Consider the following 20,667-nt stretch of genomic DNA (forward strand, 5'->3'; position numbering starts at 1 on the left):
ATCAAAATCTTTTCACTGTGTCAGGGTAAACATGACAATCGCAATCCAATTCTTAGGAAGAGTCTCGTCCCAAAATATCCACTGCTTATTCCTCTTCATAGATGCTGCCTGACCTGCTGACGTTCATTTGTGTGTGTTGCTCTGGATTTCCGGCACCTGCAGAATCTCTCATGTTTACAAGAAAGCCATGCTCTATTAAATATATAATTTTACTGCCCTTCACTAAAATCAATTCACAGGGAATTCATGTGTAGACGGATGTTATAACTTTATTCTTTGAGAAAGGAGAATTCTTTAGAAACGAGCATATTTATTGTCTTTTAAACTGTCATATCAAAGAATAATTGGCTTGGCAATTTATAAAAGTAATAAAGTTAGCAATACGAATATCTCTTATTAAAGAGCAACGTAAGACACAAGGAAGGCTGCTCTCCAACAGAATGTATTTCAGGTAGCATCAAAATAAATTGATTGGTCAGTCTGCTATAACAAGATAGTATTCTTCACTAACAGCCTGCTGTATCATTGACTAGGAATTTCAACAAGGTGTAGCATTCCCAATCAGTAAATAAAAATATCACCACTAGACTGATCATCTCAATGCATTAAGCTCAGTTATCTGGTACTAAAGAAAGCAGCATAGTCCAGTAACCAGTATGTTGGAGGGAGTACTTGGACCAACATAAGGTTGGTGCTGAGGGAGAGGCTGAGCCGACTTTCGATGAAGCAGTACAACAGCCAGATAACAGTAAAAGATTGGTTAACACTACTCACGTCTCAGCTTTAGTCACCCTTGTGAATTTGTTAGATAGAAAGCACAGTACGAGTGGGATTCTGCTCACTGAGAGAATTTACTTGCTCTGTGGTGAATGGCATCAACAAAATTTTGATCTTTAGTTTCATGTGGTAAGACATCTCCAGAGGCTGTATCATTAACAAAAAAGCATCTAAAAATGAAAAGCAGTAACTACAGTTTTATATCACCTTATGTCGTGGAGGACATTCACCCCATCGAGTCTATGGCAACTCTTACAGCAATCCATTCCCTATGTCCTGGAACGTATTCTTCCCCACAGGCTCATCAATATTCTTTGTATTCCCTTACTGCCCAATTTACACACTGGCCAGTCAAGTCTACTGACCTGCATGTGGTCGGAGTATGGGAGGAAACGGGGGAAATCCACACGGTCACAGAACTCCACACATGAAAACTCCAACCAGCGCTCAGAGGCAGCGGCCTACCAGCTGCACCACTCTCATAAACGGAAAATTCTCAACAGGTAACACAACATTATTAACATTCAGGTCAAAGACTCTTCATCAGACACAAGGTAGTCAACACAAGATGTTAACTCTTTCTCTTTCCATAAGATTCAACACTGAACCACGCAAAGAGCAGAAGAGATGTAACTGACTGACCACGTGACTATCCAAATGAATATCCAAGCTAAACCTGGTGCACAGTACCTTCAAAGACAAAAGAGTGTAGGGAGACTTTGGACAGGCACTCCAGCACCAATACAATAGCAGATGAAGCAACAACTGCCAATTATGCGGAAATTAAATTCATGGATAACCAAGGTATTAACATGCAAGTTACCAAGAAGATTGGAAGGTAAAATGTTTAGGGAAAGAATGTCAAAAGGTTAGGACCTCAGCAAATGAAAGCTCAGACAAAGTGATTAAAGACATCAGGCTCACAATGAGGAGAACGAATATTCAACTAAACCTAGTGCACACATCACAAACAATGGCACACCAATTCTATTTACGACTTTCTTGTACAGGACACCTTCCACAGTTACAACATGCCATACATGACCTTGTTTTTTTTTTGGCAGGCTGTTGGAGGTTATGGTCTTTATTCTGCACAGAACACAAGTTTGAGGCATCGTTGAGGATCAGCAGCTCTGGAAGCTGGAGCAAGATTTGACTTGCACAACTCTAAGGATTCCCTTGCTTGCTTGAGAAAAAGGTTCGTTTCAAAAACTAGCTCTAAGAAACTAAGAATAATTCACTATACCACGTATTTAATTACCTGATGCTTAATTAGGCCAGGAATTTGTCCCTTCAAAAGGAAACGAAGAGCTAAAATCTCTTAAAAAGTAAACCAAAGCTCAAAAAGCATTTGGCTTCACAAAGCTCTTCCAACAGACCATGAAAATTCCATGCATTAATGAAACAATTTATTCAAAGTGAGCCGCAGCAAAGAAAACAACATGTGTTAGCACTAGGATTGAGCAGATTGGATGTTAGATAATGTCGAGAAGCAAACTAGAAATTAATACAACATTATTTTCCGCACATTTTTTTAAAAGAGAAAACATTGTGATCATACAACCTTGCCTTGCCTGTTCCTCAACCTCAACTGCAATGAGCCAAGCATGCATACACACATGCAGACCTCCAATGCATCAGTGCAAGAATGATCAGGTGGGCGTTGGAAAAGCAGTCGCAGACTTCCACATAGCAAGCTCTGATTGTGCTCATGGATTGCCAGTTGATCCACAGAGAACGGGAGTGCCCTTTCTTTACCGAGTCTAATGAGCTGGAAGAAAGACGACTTTTTTTACATCACCTTCCAGATATCCCAAAGAGCTTTCTGTTCAAGCAGACGAGATTTGTACACATGCAAGCAGTAATGCGATAATCATTAGGTAATCTGCTTCAATGACATTAGAAGACTAAACATCTATGGGACACAAGGGAAGTAATTTCTTGGGAACCTTCCACAGTTACCTGGCATGACAGACGGGATTATTTGGTTTGTTTGAAAGATGGTACCGTCAACAGAGCAGTCCGCCTTGATTACATAGCTAGATCTTATAAGTAGCACTTAAACTCAGAGCTAAGACTTAGAAACAATGCAACTACAAAATGAGACAAGACTGTAATCAAAGCAGTGGGATACAAAACTGTTATTTTTATATATTTACCAAGGAAGCTCGACACCATGTAGACAAAGCAGCTTAACTGATTAGCACCCAATTCACAATGCAAAATATTCATTCCCTGCAACACTCATGTCCAACATGTGCCATCTGCAAAGTGCACTGCCTGACAATCCTGGCAGCATAGTAGCATAGTGGTTAGCATGATGCTTTACAGTACTTGCAACCTGGGTTCAATTCCTACCAATGCCTGTAAGGAGTTTGTACATTCGCCCTGTGGCCGGGTGGGTTTCCTCCAGTTGGTAGGTTAATTGGCCATTGTAAATTGCCCCACGATTAGGGTCGGGTTAAATCGGGGGATTGCTGGGCGACGTGGCCCAAAGGGCCAGAAGGGCCTAGTCTGCTCTGTATCTCAATAAATAAATAAAATGTCTAATCTCCACCATCAAGGGGGATAGGAACACACATCTCTATGGGATGCTACCAGGTTGCACAACAGGTGGATTTTGAAATACATCTTTGTCAGCTCAAAATCCCAGAACATCCAACCAACAGCACATTGGAAAGACTGTTCAGAAGGGTGATACCATCACCTTTTTAAAAGATATTTACAGATGAAAAATAAATACCCACACTTCAGAAGGAACCCACATCTTGTAAGTAAACAAATTATTGATGTTCCAATGTGCCAACAATCAAGAATGTACACAAATCTACACTTAATACTATGAGGGAATACATTTGGATGATATCATTAGTTTAAGGAAAACGATGACATCATTGATATGTATTAATTTAAGGATTCCAAAGGAAATTGGCATGAAGCATGAAAGCATTCCCAGTTTAATTAATCCACCTTGTTACTAATATTGATGTAGATGGAAAATCTCTGATAGAGAAAAACAAGAAAAATGCATGATCCCTCAGCGTGAGAAGACAACAGGATCCGACCAACTGCACCACCTCAGACGAGATTGCTTTCTACCCTCCAGCACACACATCGCTGAAGGAAGCACAGTCAGAACCTCCGTGCAACTGCCACCAAGCAGAGACCATCACTCAACAGCATATGGCGTCCCTGGGCACAGGTCCAATTCCCAGCGCTCTGCGCCCCAGTACATGGTCACATAGCACTGCCACACTCCATTTTACAAGGTCATTGCTAAAAAACTGATTAATAAAATTGCAGCCACTTCCGTAAACAAGAATAAACAACAGGCTCAACAGAGGCCCATCTGTCCTTCTATTTTTAATCACTACCTGTCAATCATTTATTAATACAAGGACTGTCTGAATTAAGACTGACCTTGCTGCTTTCTTCTTGAACATTTTGGGCTTGCACCTGGGATCACTGGGACAGCACAAAGTTTGAATGAATGGGTGCGTCACTTCAGAATTCATCAGAAATCAATGCATTTAACACCTTGAGACTATATAGCTAATTTGGAGCAGATGAGTCCTCAAATCCTCATCTTCTTCAGTGGCCTGTTTCCATTTACCTTCCACGATGTATCTTCTGCATCTTAATTTGTCACAGTCCAGGGATTCCAAACAGTCAAAGAGGATGTTGCATTCCTCATTGCAGTTTGTTGACCTCAGAGCAGTTTCTCACTTCTCCTAGGAGTCTCTTGCATTAGCAAAGACCAGAACAGTTTATGAACTATTCCAAACTAATGTATGCAGACAGCATGCCACCAGCTAGCCCCCCTCCCACCAAACCTGGGAGCTGGCTGAGCACGATCAGAGCCTGAGCTGGGAATATCAGGACCTGACGTTCATTTGTTTCTCCTGCCAATTAATGGATAATTTTAAAAGGCAGAGCTGGTGGCACCTTTCCAGATGCATCAGAGTAGTAAACACATAGGAGGGCCTGGATAATAGCAACTCATTAGATCATGAACCCTTCTTATATTTGGGAACGCTATGCTGCTGAATTGGGACAGGACACTTGTCAGATTTCAGGTGGAAACCTGCATCAAGAAGCACAGGAGGTATACCCGTTTGGGTTACCCGCAGAAACTGGCGGTAGCAGAACTTTGCATTTGCAATGGCCATAGGATTGAAGTTCACGGCACAAAACTACTGTGCCACGCCAATGACTTCTGGGACCACCTGGTGAAGGAAGCCATTGAAATAAAACTAGAGGAAAAGAATTTTAACAAAGATGAAGGTCTCGCTCTAAGTAAGAACTGGAATTCGATTGCAAACAAGGTGGCACAGACGAGGACTAACCAATCAGGAGGGTCAGACAACAGGGGTATAAATACCACTGGACTAGACATACCCAGGCATCATCCCTGATGAAAATGGCAGAGTTCGTCATTGAAATGTTGGTTAAAATTGATACTAGTACCCGGCTGGAAGCCCGGGAAGAGTTTATTTCTCATATACGCAAAAGCACTACTCTTTTTTTTATTTTACAAGGGACATCTATTTAAGGTGAGAAGGAGAAAGTTTAAAAGAGATATGTGTGGCAAGCTTTTCTTACGACAGAGTGGGAAGTGCCTGCAAGGGTAGTGGTGAAAGCAAATATGATAATGGTGTTTAACAGCCTTTTTGGCTAGACACATGAATATGCAAGGAATGGACAGAAACATGGGTCACGTACAGACTGAAGATACTCTGTTGAATTCGGCATTGCATTAAGCATAGACATCATTTCCTGAAGGGCCTATTCTTGCACTGTACTGCCCTGTGCTCTTTGAATCACGGAGACACAGCATCCTCCAAGCGGACCAAAACCTTGTCATAGCGTTTGGAGGTTTGCATGTCTCAATGACCCAGACAACAATGCTGGCTAGAGTCAAGAGCTTTATGCTTTAGTTCTTGGTAGGGTCACCCATGGCAAACAGAGCAAAAGATAAAGGCCAGACTAACAGTGGTCCACCAGTCCTCCAGGTTTGGCGTCCAGCTCAGGGCTAACAACGCTGACTGGTAAAATAAAACTGTTACAAAAACAGCAACGCAGAATCCTTCTGCAACTGAATGCGATGGTATTCGTGAGTTTCCATCTGGAGCTTGCATTATTGACTGTAGTGAAAACCGAGCTACTGTCACGATGAAGGAAGCCCTGAACACTTCCAGAGATAAAGGACCTGCATTGTTACCCTAAACACCACAGTAGGTAGATACAGCAATGGACTCAGTGAGTTTTCATGCTGTACGACACTCTCACCTTGCCTCAGGTTATAGTCCAATGAAATCCAATTGGAAAACTAGGGCAATGTGGCTCTGTTCCAGTTACTTAAATTTATAGCCCAAATCACTACAATGGACAGAAAATCCTCTGCACTGTCTCATATGATCTACACCACTTGAAAAACTCTTCTCCACCATACTCCCAATTCCTGCACTGGGAAGGCCAAAAAAATATATAATAACTTGTGCAAAAGTCTGCCTCAAGTATTGAAACCCGGCTCAGGGAAAGAGCCTGGATCTCAATTATTCTTGTTTTGCCAGACTGCAATTACCTACCTTATATTTAATTTCTCACTTTTGTTCGGAGTCAGAGTCATGCAGCACAGCACAGGCCCTTCAGCCCATCAAGTCACGGATGTCTTCAAGCTCTCGTTCAGCAGGGTAATGGTACCCACCTGCTTTTAAGCAGGCTTCAATAGTACCAGAGCCCCAGAGTGTGAAAACCTGTCTCAATGAGGCACTTACATCCAGTGATGAAGTGGTTTGAGAGGCTGGTGTTGAAGCATATCAGCTCCTGGCTGAATGGCGACTTGGATCCACTCTAATTCGCCTACTGAAGGAACAGGTCTACAGCAGATGCCATCTCATTGGCTCTTCACACAACCCTGGAACATCTGGACAGCAAAGATGCATACATAAGGATGCTCCTTATCGATCATAACTCGGCATTTAATACCATCATCCTTTCAAAACTAATCAGCAAACTTCAAGACCTGGGCCTCAATACACCCTTGTGCAATTGAATCCTGAATTTCCTCACTCATAGACCCCAGTCAGTTCAAACTGGCAAAAACATCTCCCCCACAATCTCCATCAGCACAGGAGCACCGGATTCTCCACAATCGCCATCAGCCCCCTGCCCTACTCGCTTTACACCTATGACTGTGCGGCTAAGTACAGCTTCAACACCACATAAACAACAGGAATTCTGCAGATGCTGGAAATTCAAACAACACACATAAAAGTTGCTGGTGAACGCAGCAGGCCAGGCAGCATCTCCAGGAAGAGGTGCAGTCGACGTTTCAGGCCGAGACCCTTAGTCCTGACGAAGGGTCTCGGACTGAAACGTCGACTGCACCTCTTCCTAGAGATGCTGCCTGGCCTGCTGCGTTCACCAGCAACTTTTATGTGTGTTGTTTCAACACCACATACAAGTTTGCTAATGACACCACTGTTATGAGCTGTATCGAAGGTGGTGATGAATCAGCATACAGGAAGGAGATTGAAAATTTGGCTCAGTGGTGTAAACAATAACCTGTCACTCAATATCAATAAGATCAAGGAACTGATTGTAGACTTCAGAAGAGGGAAACCAGAGGTCCATAAGCTAGTAATTATCAGAGGATGAGAGATGGAGAGAGTTAGTAACTTTAAATTCCTGGGCATCACTATCTCAGAGGACCTTCCCTGGATCCACCATATAAATGATGGGTGCCTTCGAGCACAAAATCCTACAAAAGGTTGTAGATTCGTCTCTGTACATCATGGGTAAAACCCTCCCAACCATTGAGTACATCAACAAGAAATATTGCCATAGAAAAGCGGCAACCATCATCAAAGACCCTCATCACTGAGGCCGTGCCCTTTTCTCACTGCTGTCATCGGGTAGAAGGTGCAAGTATCTCAGGACTTGCGCCAGCAGGGTCAAGAACAGTTGACTACCCCTCACCATCAGGCTCTTGCACAAAAGGGGATAACTACACTCATTTTACTTGTGTTGCTTCCACAACATTGACACCAATACCATTTTATTCTCCCCACATTCCCATCACCATTCTTATAACACTGAACAATTTACATTTGTACAATGGGCATTTAGGGAGATACATAGACAGACATCCGATCTATCTTCTTCCCAAGACTGAAATGCCTAATACCACAGTGCATATATTTAAAGTGAGATGCGTGAAGCAAGTTTTTTTTTAAAAAGTGTTGGGTACCTGGAAGGCACTGCCAGGGGTGGTAGTAGAGGAAAATACAACAGAATTGTTTAAGAGGGTCTTCCTTATTTAGGGTGAAGGAACCAGTTTACTTGTTGGAACGAAGGGCCTGTTCCTGTGCTATACTGTTCTGCATTCTGTGTAACTATCCCACCAACCACCATATCATTAGGATGTACCAGGAAACTGAAGAAACTGGGGGAAAACACACAGGAAATTCATGGGGAGAATATGCAAACTCCATGTAGACAATGCTAGTGCACTGGAACAGCAAAGCAGCAGCCCAACTAACTACACCATTGATTGGGGGGAAATAGCACAGAAGCTGATGAGCACACATCATTCATTAAAAGACTTTGGATGGTCTCTTAGAAGGACGAAATGAAACAGAACTAGAGATAGCAGAGTGTGGAGTGCTCTGTGCCTAACTGATCAATCTTTGTGCCTTACATTTCATATCATTTCTACGTAATCAACAGAGACTTTGACATCCAGGCAGGAGGGGCAGATAGACATTCATTTTAAATCTCATCTAACAGATGACTTCCAGTGTCACAACACACACTTGGTCCTCCTCCAAAGGTACGTCCATGGACCAGGAGCAAGACCCCACTGCTTGTACAAGCTGAAGAATAGAAACATAGAAAACCTACAGCACAATACAGGTCCTTCGGCCCACAAAGCTGTGCCAAACATGTCCTTACCTGAGAAATTACCTAGCGTTACCCATAGCCCTCTATTTTTCTGAGCTCCATATACCTGTCCAGGAGCCTCTTAAAAGACTCTATCGTACAGCTTCCACCACCATCGCCAGCAGCCCTTTCCATACACTCACCATTCTCTGCTTAAAATCTTACCCTTGATATCTCCTCCGTACCTACTTCCAAACACTTTGGAAGGTGCTAGTCATTTCAGCCCTGGGAAAAAGCCTCTGACTATCCACACGATCAATGCCTCAACTTTGTAAAGTTTCTATCCACGCAAGTATCACATTCAAGGTATGATGATAGAGGTGCACATTCCTTTATCCAAAATTCTGAAATCCAAAAAGCTCCAAAAAACAAAGTTTTTTTTGCCAACAGCTTACGTCACTCAGGTGTGACGTGGCATGACTAGCACAGGTCGCCAGACATCAGTTGTGGCTCAGCGCTCGTACTGGTTACACGTGCATTTGCTGTTCGCTGATATTTTGTGTTCACTGTTGACTTTCTGTTTAATTTCACTGTGAAAATGTCAAAAAGAGCTGCAGATACCCCTATGGGTAACAATGAGAAAAAGAGAAGGAATCTTCTCTATCAATAACGCAGAGAGTGGAGTTATTGCAGAAGCCTGATCGTGGCGTGTCTGTGCGGCGTCTTACTGAAGAAAATAGTGCCGGAACTACTACTGTATATGATTTAAATAAACAGAAAGACAAGTTTCTGAAGTTGTATAGTGACAGTGACATTCCACATTTATTCCAATAAGTCATTTACCATGTGTTTGTTTCGGTTCGTTTGAAGCTGTATATTTTTATGTTTTATTGAATGTTTTTGTTGGAAATAAAATTTCTTCTTGTCATTATTCTATAAACAATACAGTATAACAATTACTTACATAGCATTTACATTGTATTAGGTATTATAAATAACCTAGAGATGATTTAAAGTATATGGATGTGCGTAACTTTGGTGCGTCACTGGGTCCTTAAGTCCACCCACTGAGACAGGTTAAATAAGGAACTTGAGCATACCTGTTTGGGGGGGGGGTGGGTCTGAAATCCAAAAAAAATCTTAATCCCGAAATGCAACTGGCCCCAAGGATTTCGGATAAGGGATTGTGGACCAGTACCAGCTGAACTTTGCCCTCTATCCTTACAAAACATTCCACCCCAATTCCTCCTTAGCCAGTTTAACAGGCGAGCTCTTTCTTCTCTGTTATTAGATACTATGGATAATTGTTCTTCTGTTATTGAGATAACTTTCCATGTTTTCAACTTGAGCCTCAGCTTCCTCTCTCATGTTACATCTTGCTGATCTTGCACTGGTTTGAAGCTTAATGTGAATGGGTAAAAGGGGTGTACATACAAGGCAATTTTCACAGTGATCTCAGGACATCGCAAAGCACATAGAAAACACCACAGCTCATCTGTGCACAGCAAGCTCCCACAAACTGCAAAGTATTACTAATCTGCTGTAGTACCATTGAGTAGGAGAAAAGTATTGGCCAGGACAACAAGATGACCCTGCAACTCTTGCTCAAAATTGAACTCAGATCTTTCACACCCCCTTGAGAGACAGCAGACAAGATAGTTTAATAAATTTCACACACACTGAATCTGGAGTCATCAGAAGTTATCAGAATCAGATTTATCAGAATATTAGTGTTATGTAATTAATATTTCAGTAATACTTTTTTATACTTTTTATACTTTATTGTCGCCAAACAATTGGTACTAGAACGTACAATCATCACAGCGATATTTGATTCTGCGCTTCACACTCCCTGGATTACAAATATTAAAGATAGTTAAAGTTAGTAAATATTAAAAATTTAAATTATAAATCATAAATAGAAAATAGAAAAATGGGAAGTAAAGTAGTGCAAAAAAACCAAGAGGCAGGTCCGGATATTTGGAGGATATGGACCAGATCCGGGTCAGGATCCGTTCAGCAGTCTTATCACAGTTGGAAAGAAGTTTTTCCCAAATCTGGAATTGTTATAATTATAATTATTCCCAATTTGAATAATGTTGTAAATATACTGTTTGATTAAACATTGTTTAACTAATTCTTTACAGTTTATATGTAAAAGTACATGAATGGCATACATCATCACGTCACCACCTCATACGTGTGTGCCCCACTTAAAGTAAAAACAGAACTAAGACCCATTCTCCTGGGCTCCTATCTTTTTCTTCTAGTTTTATGCTTTGGAGTTACAATACATAATTAGTACTTCAGTTTTTATATTAAAGGATCAAAGGAAAAATGACAGTGATTTGACATTAAGGAACAAATCTTCTCATCTGCCATCAGCAGCCTACAGGCCTATTATGATGACAACCCTGATTCTAATAACATGGATATTGGATGCTTGAGTATCTGTACCCCTGAGGGTTCTTCCAGTCAGAGGCTGATCTAATCAGATGTAGTTCATGAGACCCAGTTAGTAAGAACAAAGGGGTGACAGTGGAAAACAAGATCATGTGAGCAAATACATTAGGTTCCAATAGCAAAATATATGATGGCAAGGTTCCTTTGCCTCTCCAAGTCCTGCTAGCTTTTAACCGTATGCAATGTTGATATGAAATCCGAAGTAAATAGTCAGGATAAAACCACCAGACACCAGCAATCTTCAAGGTTGCATGCTAATCTTGTTCCATATTCTCTGTTTTGTTCTATTTATTGAGGAATGCAACTTCAAATTTCCCTTCTACTAACCAGGCCAGCCATCTCTTGTTTTAATGGTCATCTTCTCTTCATCATACACCATTGTGAATGATATTGATGCCGTACAAGAGGCAGGTAACAATCAAAAAAGACCCAGTTACTTTGCCCTGGTCTTCAACAAACATAGTCACTCAATGATCCAAAGATGTTATAAGAACATTTGATGACCAACACCTTTACAGCACCAGCCATAATGAATCATCACCATTATGTGCTATGTCTGTGCATGACATGGGATCATGGTCTTCCATAAGTCTTTCCATCTGTTGCTTTTATTCTTTTCTCTATCCATGACCATGATTGTTCTTGGCAGTGGTATGCCATTGCCTTCTTCTGGGCAGCAAGACAGGTGACCCCAACTATTATCAATACTCTTCAGGTATTGTCTGCCTGGTTAGTGGTTGCATAACCAGGACCTGTGGTATGCACCAGCTGCTCATAGGACCATCCACCCACACCCATGGCTCCACGTGACCCTGACTGGGGGACTAAGCAGGTGCTACACCTTGCCCAAGGGTGACCTGCAGGCTAAAGGAGAAAGGGTGCCTTACACCTCCTCTGGTCAAGATGTATCTGCACCCCATCACCCATGCTATAATGAATACCATGTCTGAAAGTGAAGAGGAGTGCAGAAGTAATCCACATGCAGCTTGCTGGTGACCCTAAGCACTTACCACTGTCAGGAGATAGAGAGTTCATATCCCACTGAAGACCACACCTAAACTCAGACATCAATGCAATGCTCAGGCAGCAAAGATCAAAGTTGCTGACTTTTGTATGAAATCTTAAACCAATGATATCACTGCCATCTCAGATAGACATTAGCAATTCCATGAACAAAACCAAAGGTAAACAGCAGAAACTTCCATGGTATCCTGAATCATGGTTGTTCCGTAACTAACAGCACTGATGGATCTGTCATTGTTATTTGTGTGATCCTGTTCTGCATTAAGCATCTGCCCTGTCTCTTGCACTGCAGACAGGAGTACTTCATCAGCCTCTAAAATATTCTGGTCCTTTTTTCCAGACCTCTCAACGCCGCTCCATTTCTGTTCATGCTCTGGAAATTGCAGTCTTACTGTATCATAAACGATCATAGCTCCAACCCAACGGCAATTTTAGAATTGCCATTTCTGAGCACAGCAAGCAAAGAACATCTCTATGCTGAGATAAAAAGAATGCATCAATATTTTTGTAAATCTGAAGAGTAGTATAAACTTACTCAATCAATTTTAAGGCACCTGGTTAGAACTGTACCCCGCTGCTATCCTTCAGTGCTAAATCCTGCTCAATGGGATATTCAAGGTGAACTGGAGACACCCTCAATCCCCAGAAGACATTTTATATTGATGAAGTCTGTTCCCTTTATGAGAATTGCATTCCATTATTCATGGAAGTTTGTGTTGGGAGTTTGCAGTAGGCAGGAGTGACATGAGGGGCTAAAAGTGAAATCTATGCGCTGGGGAATGCAGCTCCTTGTTCTGTTCTCAATTGGAGCAACAGTTGGTGTATTACACAGAGCCGTCACAATCAGCTCTCAAATAGGATTCTAGACTTTGTGAAATGGATCTTAAAAGGTACTTGTTATTTCATAGGAGGCTAATTAAAATCAAACCAAGTGCAAGGTCAACAGCATCTTAAGTATTAACACTTGATTATTTATTGTTCTTTCAGACTGAGGACATTGGGATGAAAAAGGAAACAGTTTTAACAAGGGCTGCATCAATGCTGGGGGGGTAGTATGAGAGTATCAAAACAAACAAGCTGATCAGAAAGGCAGTGGGGTGGGGGTAGTGCACATGCTCCTATCTACATCGACAGTGTTGAGGTTGAGAGCTTCTGGTACCTACCACCAACGGCCAGTCCTGGTTTAACCACACTAATGCCTCCAAAGCCTCTACACCCTCAGGAGGCTAAAGAACTTTAGCATGACCCCGCCAGCCCTTACTGATTTTTATCACTGCACTATAGAAAGCATTCTGTCTAGATACATTGGTATGGCAACAGCTCTGTAAGAAACCACAGAATGTTGTGCACACAAGTCAACGTGTCACGGAAACCAGCTTGTACTCTATGGACTGTCGATACCTCTTGCTGCCTCAGTAAAGCAGCCAACATAATCAAAGACCACCCCCCACCCCATCCCAAATATTCTCCCTTCTCCTAATGGGAAGATACGAAAGCCTGAAAGCACATGCCACCAGGCTGAAAGACAGCTTCTACCCCACCGTTATCAGAGTCTTGATTTGACATCATACACTGTACGATAAAATGAACTCTTGACCTCACAATTTACCTCATTAAGATCATTTACATCGTCTGCACTTTTTCCAGTAGCTTCTACATTTTATTCTACATTGATATTGTTTTACCTTTTTCTACCTCAATGACTTGATCTGGTGAACAGTATTCAAGACAATCTTTTCACTGTATCTTGGCACGTGACAATAAGAAAACAATACCACAGTCAGACAACATTCCCAAATTACAAGGGACACATGAGCAGGGGTGCAGAAAGGGGCCAGGCGAGCTATACTGGTCCCATCAAAAAGGCAACAACTTTAAAGGTAGAACAAAAAAGAACCACAAGAATGGCAATATTGTCAAAAAGGCAAGGTGGAAAGGGTTTCTTTTCCCATATATTGAGTTACAACGACGTTGCAAGCATTGCTTACAGAATTAGTGGGGGGGGGGAGATTTATTGCGCCTACACAGCTTGCACACCATTCCCTTCACCCAGCTAATTTCCCTGAAACCCATTTCCTCACACACGCCCACTAAACCACCACCCACATCCACTTGGAGCAAATTACAGTAACAAATTAGTCTGTCCGCAGAGGACAAGGAAGCACCCAGGGAAGCCCATGTGGTCACAGGGAGAATATGCACTCACTGCACTGGAGATCAAGAGTAAACCCAAGCTCTGGACTTAAGGCAGCAACTCTACCAACCGTGGCAGTGCTGCCCACTTAATTTCACATTTGGAAAGAGTAATTAAAATAGGTTCAACACTCAATCGCGTCTTGTGACCCACCTGTCTCTGCACATACTAAACCACTGCACTCGCACTCCAGCGACACAGTGAAAAGGTGCATTTTAAAACACTTCCTCAAAGTCAGAGAAAGGGTTAGAGCCGATTGACTTGAGTGTTAAATGCAGTTATAGGTACAAACCAAACAGCTTTATTAGATGGGGTTTCCAGACTGCATACAACATGCAACACACACAAGATTGAATGCAAGTATTCAGCTATGGTGTGGGAGGGGAGTCCAGCACTTGAGCAGCAAACCCCACCCTGCCTGCACATCCCACCCGCAGACTGAGCTTGAACCGTACACACTTTCGGAGGGCCTTTCCGAAGCGGCTAGGTTAACCTTGACAGTGCCCGCCCTGACTGAGCATTCCTCAAGCTGTTTCCTGCTGCCAGTGGGAATGCCTTGCTTGAACTTGTTTCTGTATCGAAGACTTGGAGCTCATTCCGTGCAGTGGGAAGTTGTCAGCTGGTCGCAAACACAGGCTTCAACACCATCTCGGCTTGTGTCCCACCTGCCTCTGGACATACTTAACCACTTCATTCTTTCTCCAGGGACACCTAGAAGGTGACCATGACACAGTGAAAGAGGTGCATTTTAAAACATTTCCTTAAAGTCAGAGAAAGGGTTGGAGCCAAACGATACAAATAGTGGACCCTCATTACAAAAGACAGGGCCACCACAAAGCAGAGGAAATGGACAAGACTTAAAAAAAAAATAATTTTAATTGGTATAAGAGTAAAGACAGCCAATGAGTGAAGGATGCAGGATAAGGTCAGGACGGCAAGCCCCAAACCATGGACTATGATGATGCACACTGAAGTATGTGCTGAACAAATAGCCTTCTCTGTTGTAACTGGACCCAGTACTACCTCCAGTCTAAAGGCTAAACGTTCAAGGATCGCTACGGAGACTTGTGTAGCTAACCATTCGGCAGAGCACGGGGCAAGTGCTGCACGGCCAGAGCTGCCATTGCTTGGCCAGAGACAGTAGACCGAGCTCCCTCAAGTGCAACTGAAGGCCCAAATGCATTATTTTGAAGAGCAACAGGAAACTGCCTGCAGTGTACTGACCAATATTCATCCACTAATCAAAATCACTCAATCAGATTATCTAGCTGTCACCACACTGCCGTTGTGGGCGTTGAGTGCTGCTTGAGATTGCACACTCAGAACTGTTTCGTTAACTGTGTTCATGAGAGACACTTAACACAAGGCCGTACCTGCATCTCGGTCATTGAAATTGCAAAGTCTGCAATATTCAGCCTCTCTAGTTTTATAACCTGTCAGTGCCCTTGTTCACAAAAAGCAATGTAATAGGTGAATTCTACCCCCTTCACACACATACAAGTGCACAAACTAGGAGTTATTCACTTGCTTAATTTAATAAAATTGGTGTTGACTTATCTCCAACATTAAAATCTGCATTTTTGTTTGATTATTCACACTAAGAATCTACCACAGTCGGCCTTAAAAATATTGAAAAACTGCTTCCACCATCCTACAAGTAAAGAAAATTCCAAAGCCATACAACCCACAGAGGAAATCTTTCCAATCATCTGATTTAAACAAGAGACATTTTTTTAAAGAAACATTCAGCCCTCATTCTAGATTCCCCAAGTAAGCATCCTCTCCACATCCACCCTATCAAAACCTCCGACACAAGGTAATAAACACACACAAACACACCAATGAGGAACAGTCATACGCAGAGAGCTGAAAATTGCACAGCCTTGCGCTCAGCATCAACAATATCAAAGAACTGATTGCAGACAACAGGAGGGAGAAGGTCAGACAAACACACACCAGAAGGGTCTGTAGTGGAACAGGTGAGCAGTTTCAAGTTCCTGGGTGTCAAATCTTGAAGGATCCAGCTGAATCCAGCACTGAGACCATGAAGTCGATGTACAAGTGTCTACTTTCTTCGAAGTCTAAGTAGATTTGGCATGTTATTGAAGTTCTGACAAACTTCCACAGAAGCACAGTAAAAAGCATTCTGAGTAGCTGCATCAGAGCCTTGTGTGGAATTGCCAATGCTCAAGGATCAAGAGACTACAGAGAGTAGTGGACTCACCCAGCTTCGTCATGGGTACAGCTCTCCACACTATCAAAGCAGCAATGCCTCAGTCACATCCATCATTAAGGACTCCCATCATTCAGGTCACGCCCTCTTCAAGCAGGAGGAACAGAAGCCCAAAGACCCACACCTCAAGGCTGCACAACAACTCCTTGCCCATTGACATCAACATTTTGAACCAAACTGAAAAAAAATCCTATTTCGACAGGACTATATTTCTTTTAACTTGCACTGATGGCATTACATCTGTTTCAATTTTGTGTATGGATTATTTATATAAGCCATGATTGTAATGTTTGAAATGTACTGTGCTGCCACTTAAAAAAGCAGATCTTCAAGGCATTTATACCCTGGGTATACATGCCCAAGACAATAATCTTGAACAGACAATGTGAAGTGCGCGTCTGCTACCAGGGTGATTCGGGATGAGTGCTGGTTCCACACTTTCTCCAGCCTGGACGTGAGAGGGAGTTGTACCTTGTCCTGGTTCATCAGTACTAAGTGCATCGACTCACATTGATATTTCATAACACAAGAGGCCATTCAGCCCATTTGAGTCATCGCTAGTCTTCAGAGCAATTCCATCAATCCAGTTCTCTATAATCTTTTCTCCCTCACACATGCCCATTAACAACCTCCCCGATTCTCCAATCTTCCCCCTAGGCTGGGAGTCATTTGCAGCGGCCAGTTAATCTGGGAACTTCGCATCTTTGGAATAAGAAACCCAATAGCACAGCCGTTAGCATAACGCTATTACAGCGCTAGTGACCAGGGTTTAATTCTACTACTGTCCTTAAGGAGTTTGTAAATCTCCCCGTGTCCACATGGGTTTCCTTTGGGTGTTCCGGTTTCCTTCCACATTCCAAATTAATACAGATTAGCAGGTTACTTGGTCACAGGGATGCAATTGGGCAGCACAGGCCTGTTGGGCCGGATACTGTGCTGCATCTCAGAATAAATAGACGAAGTCCACACAATGCAAGGGCTGGGCCAGACCCAGGACACTGGGGCTGTGAAGCAGCACCTCGACCTGCAGTGGCATTGACTGTTCGAGGAGTGACGGCTGGCAGCCAGGGATAGATGTCAGTGACACATGTAACTTACTGCTATTAATAAAAGGGCAGCATTTTGTTCCTGATTTGAATTCAGCAGCAATTGTTTGATCCTAACCCTTCAGTGCTACTAGGGATATGCATACAGTGATCCTGGTTAATTGGGCTGTGACAGAGCTGTCACAATCACCCCTCAAACAGGATTCTAAGCGGATACTAATAGGTACTAGATGTTTCATAGAGCACAAATTAAAATCAAACAACAAATTACAAGGTTAACTGCATCAGTGTCAGCATTTGAGACTAAGGACCCTGGGGTGGAAAAGCGAACAATTTTAACTGGGGCTGCATCATTGCTGCCAGCCGGCAGTGTACTGGCATCGGCATCGGCACTGGCACCAGACTTCGAGACGAGTGGTCCCGGGCTCAGATCCAGCCGGCTCCCTGCACACTTCCCATCCGTGCTGGGTTCAGCGCTGAGCTGGCAACTCGGCCCCATAAAAAAAAACGTAGACAAATGCTAAAGAAACGGTAAGCTTGCTCCCAAAGCGCCGCGCAAGGCGCGGGTAGGAACTAACTAACTGTATCAATGCTGGGCCGGTGGGGGTGTACCAGTGTGGGAGCATCAAGACAAAAGAGTGGATCATTGACTTCAAAAGTGCACATGCTCCTGTCTACATCAATAGTTTTGAGGCCGAGAGCTTTGAGTTTCTATCACCAATGGCCAATCCTGGTCCAGCCATGTTAATGTCATGACTAAGAAAACTCACCAAAGCCACTATTTCCTCAGGAGGCTAAAGAAATTTAGCGAGACCACGTCAACTCTTACCGATTTCTATCGATGCACTATAGAAAACATTCTGAGCGGAGGCATCCCGGCTTAGTATGGCCACTGCTCTGCTTGTGACGACAAGAAACCACGGAATATTGTGGACACTGCTCAGCTATTCACGGAAATCAGCTTGCACTCGCTAGACTGCATATACTTCTCGCTGCCTCAGTGAAGCAGCCAGTATAATCAAAGACCCCACCCCCATCCCAAACATTCTCCCTTCTTCCTTCTCCCATTGGGAAGATACAAAAGCACATACCACCAGATTCAAAAACAGCTTCTATCCCACTGTTATCAGACTCTTGAATAACTACTTGTACAAGATGGTCTCTTGAACTCTCAAACTACCTCAGTCCTGATGAAGAGTCTCAACTGTTTATTCCCATCCATAGACGCTGCCTGACCTGCTGAGCTCCTCCACCACATTGTGTGCGTTGGTCTGGATTTCCAGCATGTGCAGGACCTCTTGTGTCCACCTCATGATGATCGTTTACCTGCAGTGCACTTTTTCCAGTAGCCTTTCCGCTTTACTCTGCATTGATATTGGTTACCTTATTCCACCTCAATACACTGTGCAATGATTTAATCTGGATAAAGAGTAGTTACATCCAGTACTTTAACATTCCTTCAACTCTCTTCCTAAACCTGTCAGTCATGAACCCCGGCAAAACTCAGCAGATCGTTCTCACCAAGATTCATTCCATCTGCCTCTATTGCAGTTCCCACTTTCTCCAAATAACCACAGGCCCCTACTTCACTGGCCTCATTTCTCCCTTCTTCCTGTTTATTAACACTGGCCATCAGACTTTCCCTCCAAGCCATCTTGTAGACATTGCAAATACTTACTTCTACACAGCCTACCATCTTCACTTCTTTTCAAAGCACACACCATCTCTTCCCTTGCTTCAAGTTCCTACTTCCTGCCCTGGGAAAATCTACACTCATCTACAATCCCCTTTTGTCATTCTTAAATACAACGTCAAATAAAACTGTGTGCACGACTCTCTCAGCACCAAAACAGTTCCGACCAAACCTGCTTACCGTGATCGCACAGCAATTTGTGATGCTTCTCCACCTTTGCATGATCAACTGCACCATTCAACTCAATGAGAATAGCTTATATGGTTCCCGTTTATTTCCGAATTATTCCCAGAAGGCCATTACTTCCTCCTAACATCATGAATGGCAGTGATGCTTCTATCCCAGCTGAGCTCAACACTTTGAAAGGGAGAACAAAACTACGGCTGAAGGATCCCTGCAGCACCCTGTGACCCCTGACTTGGAGGCCGACCTCAGGCTGTCATTCAAGAGGGTGAAACCTTGCAAGGCAACGGGCCCCTGATACCTGGCAGGGCTCTGAAAACCTGTGCCAACCAATTGGTAAGTGTGTTCAAAGACATCTTCAATCTCTTATTGCTACAGGTGGAAGTTCCCACCTGCTTCAAAAGGGCAACAATCATACCAGTACCCAAGAAGAGTAGTGTGAGCTGCCTTAATGACTACCGTCCAGTAGCACTCACATCTACAGTGATGAAGTGCTTTGAGAGGTTGGTAATGGCTGGAATAAACTCCAGTCTCAGCAAGGACCTGCACCCACTGCAATTTACAGTAAATGCGATCTCACTGGCTTGTCATGTGACCTTGGATCACCTGGACAATACAAATACCTCTGTCAGGATGTTGTTTATTGACTACCATTCAGTGCTTAACACAGTCATTCCTGCAGTTCTCACTGAAAAGCTCCAGAACCTGGGCCTCTGTACCTCCCTCCGAAACTGGATCCTCGACTTCCTAACCAGGAGACCACAATCAGTGAGGACTGGAAATAACATCTCCACCTCACTGACAATCAACACTGGTCACCTCAGGGAGGTGTGGATAGCCCTCTACGCTACTCTCTCCACACCCACGACTGTGTAGCTAGGCACAGCTCAAGTGCCATCTATAAATTTGCTGATAATACAACTGTTGTTGGCAGTATTTCAGATGATGATGATGAGAGGGCGTACAGGAGTGAGACATATAGCTGGTTGAGTGGTGTCACAGCGTCACCCTTGCACTCAATGTCAGTAAGAACAAAGAGCTGATTGTGGACTTCAGAAAAGGTAACATGAGGGGACACACACCAGTTCTCATGGTGCAAAGAGTGAGCAAATTCAAGTCCCTGGATGTCAATATCTCTGAGGATTAATCCTGGACCCAACAAAGAAGGCAC

The 20,667-nt window shown here is 43.1% G+C and overlaps 1 protein-coding gene across 4 annotated transcripts in view; it reads right to left on the reverse strand.

Moving 5' to 3' along the window:
* The window catches only part of dgkza (diacylglycerol kinase, zeta a), a 708,940-nt gene that overhangs the window by 460,680 nt on the left and 227,593 nt on the right, over positions 1–20,667 (reverse strand). The window contains exon 1 of one of the 4 annotated variants that reach the window (XM_063062205.1): positions 2,405–3,040. The exons of the other annotated variants lie outside the window; for them this stretch is intronic. Within the exon in view, the coding sequence (XP_062918275.1) occupies positions 2,405–2,490 (86 nt within the window). The 5' untranslated portion in view covers positions 2,491–3,040. Of the gene's footprint in view, positions 1–2,404; positions 3,041–20,667 lie in introns of those variants that run through there. 4 annotated transcript variants of the gene reach the window in all.

This window comes from Mobula hypostoma, chromosome 11 (assembly GCF_963921235.1).
Source record: "Mobula hypostoma chromosome 11, sMobHyp1.1, whole genome shotgun sequence".
In the NCBI taxonomy this organism is placed as follows: Eukaryota; Metazoa; Chordata; class Chondrichthyes; order Myliobatiformes; family Myliobatidae; genus Mobula; species Mobula hypostoma.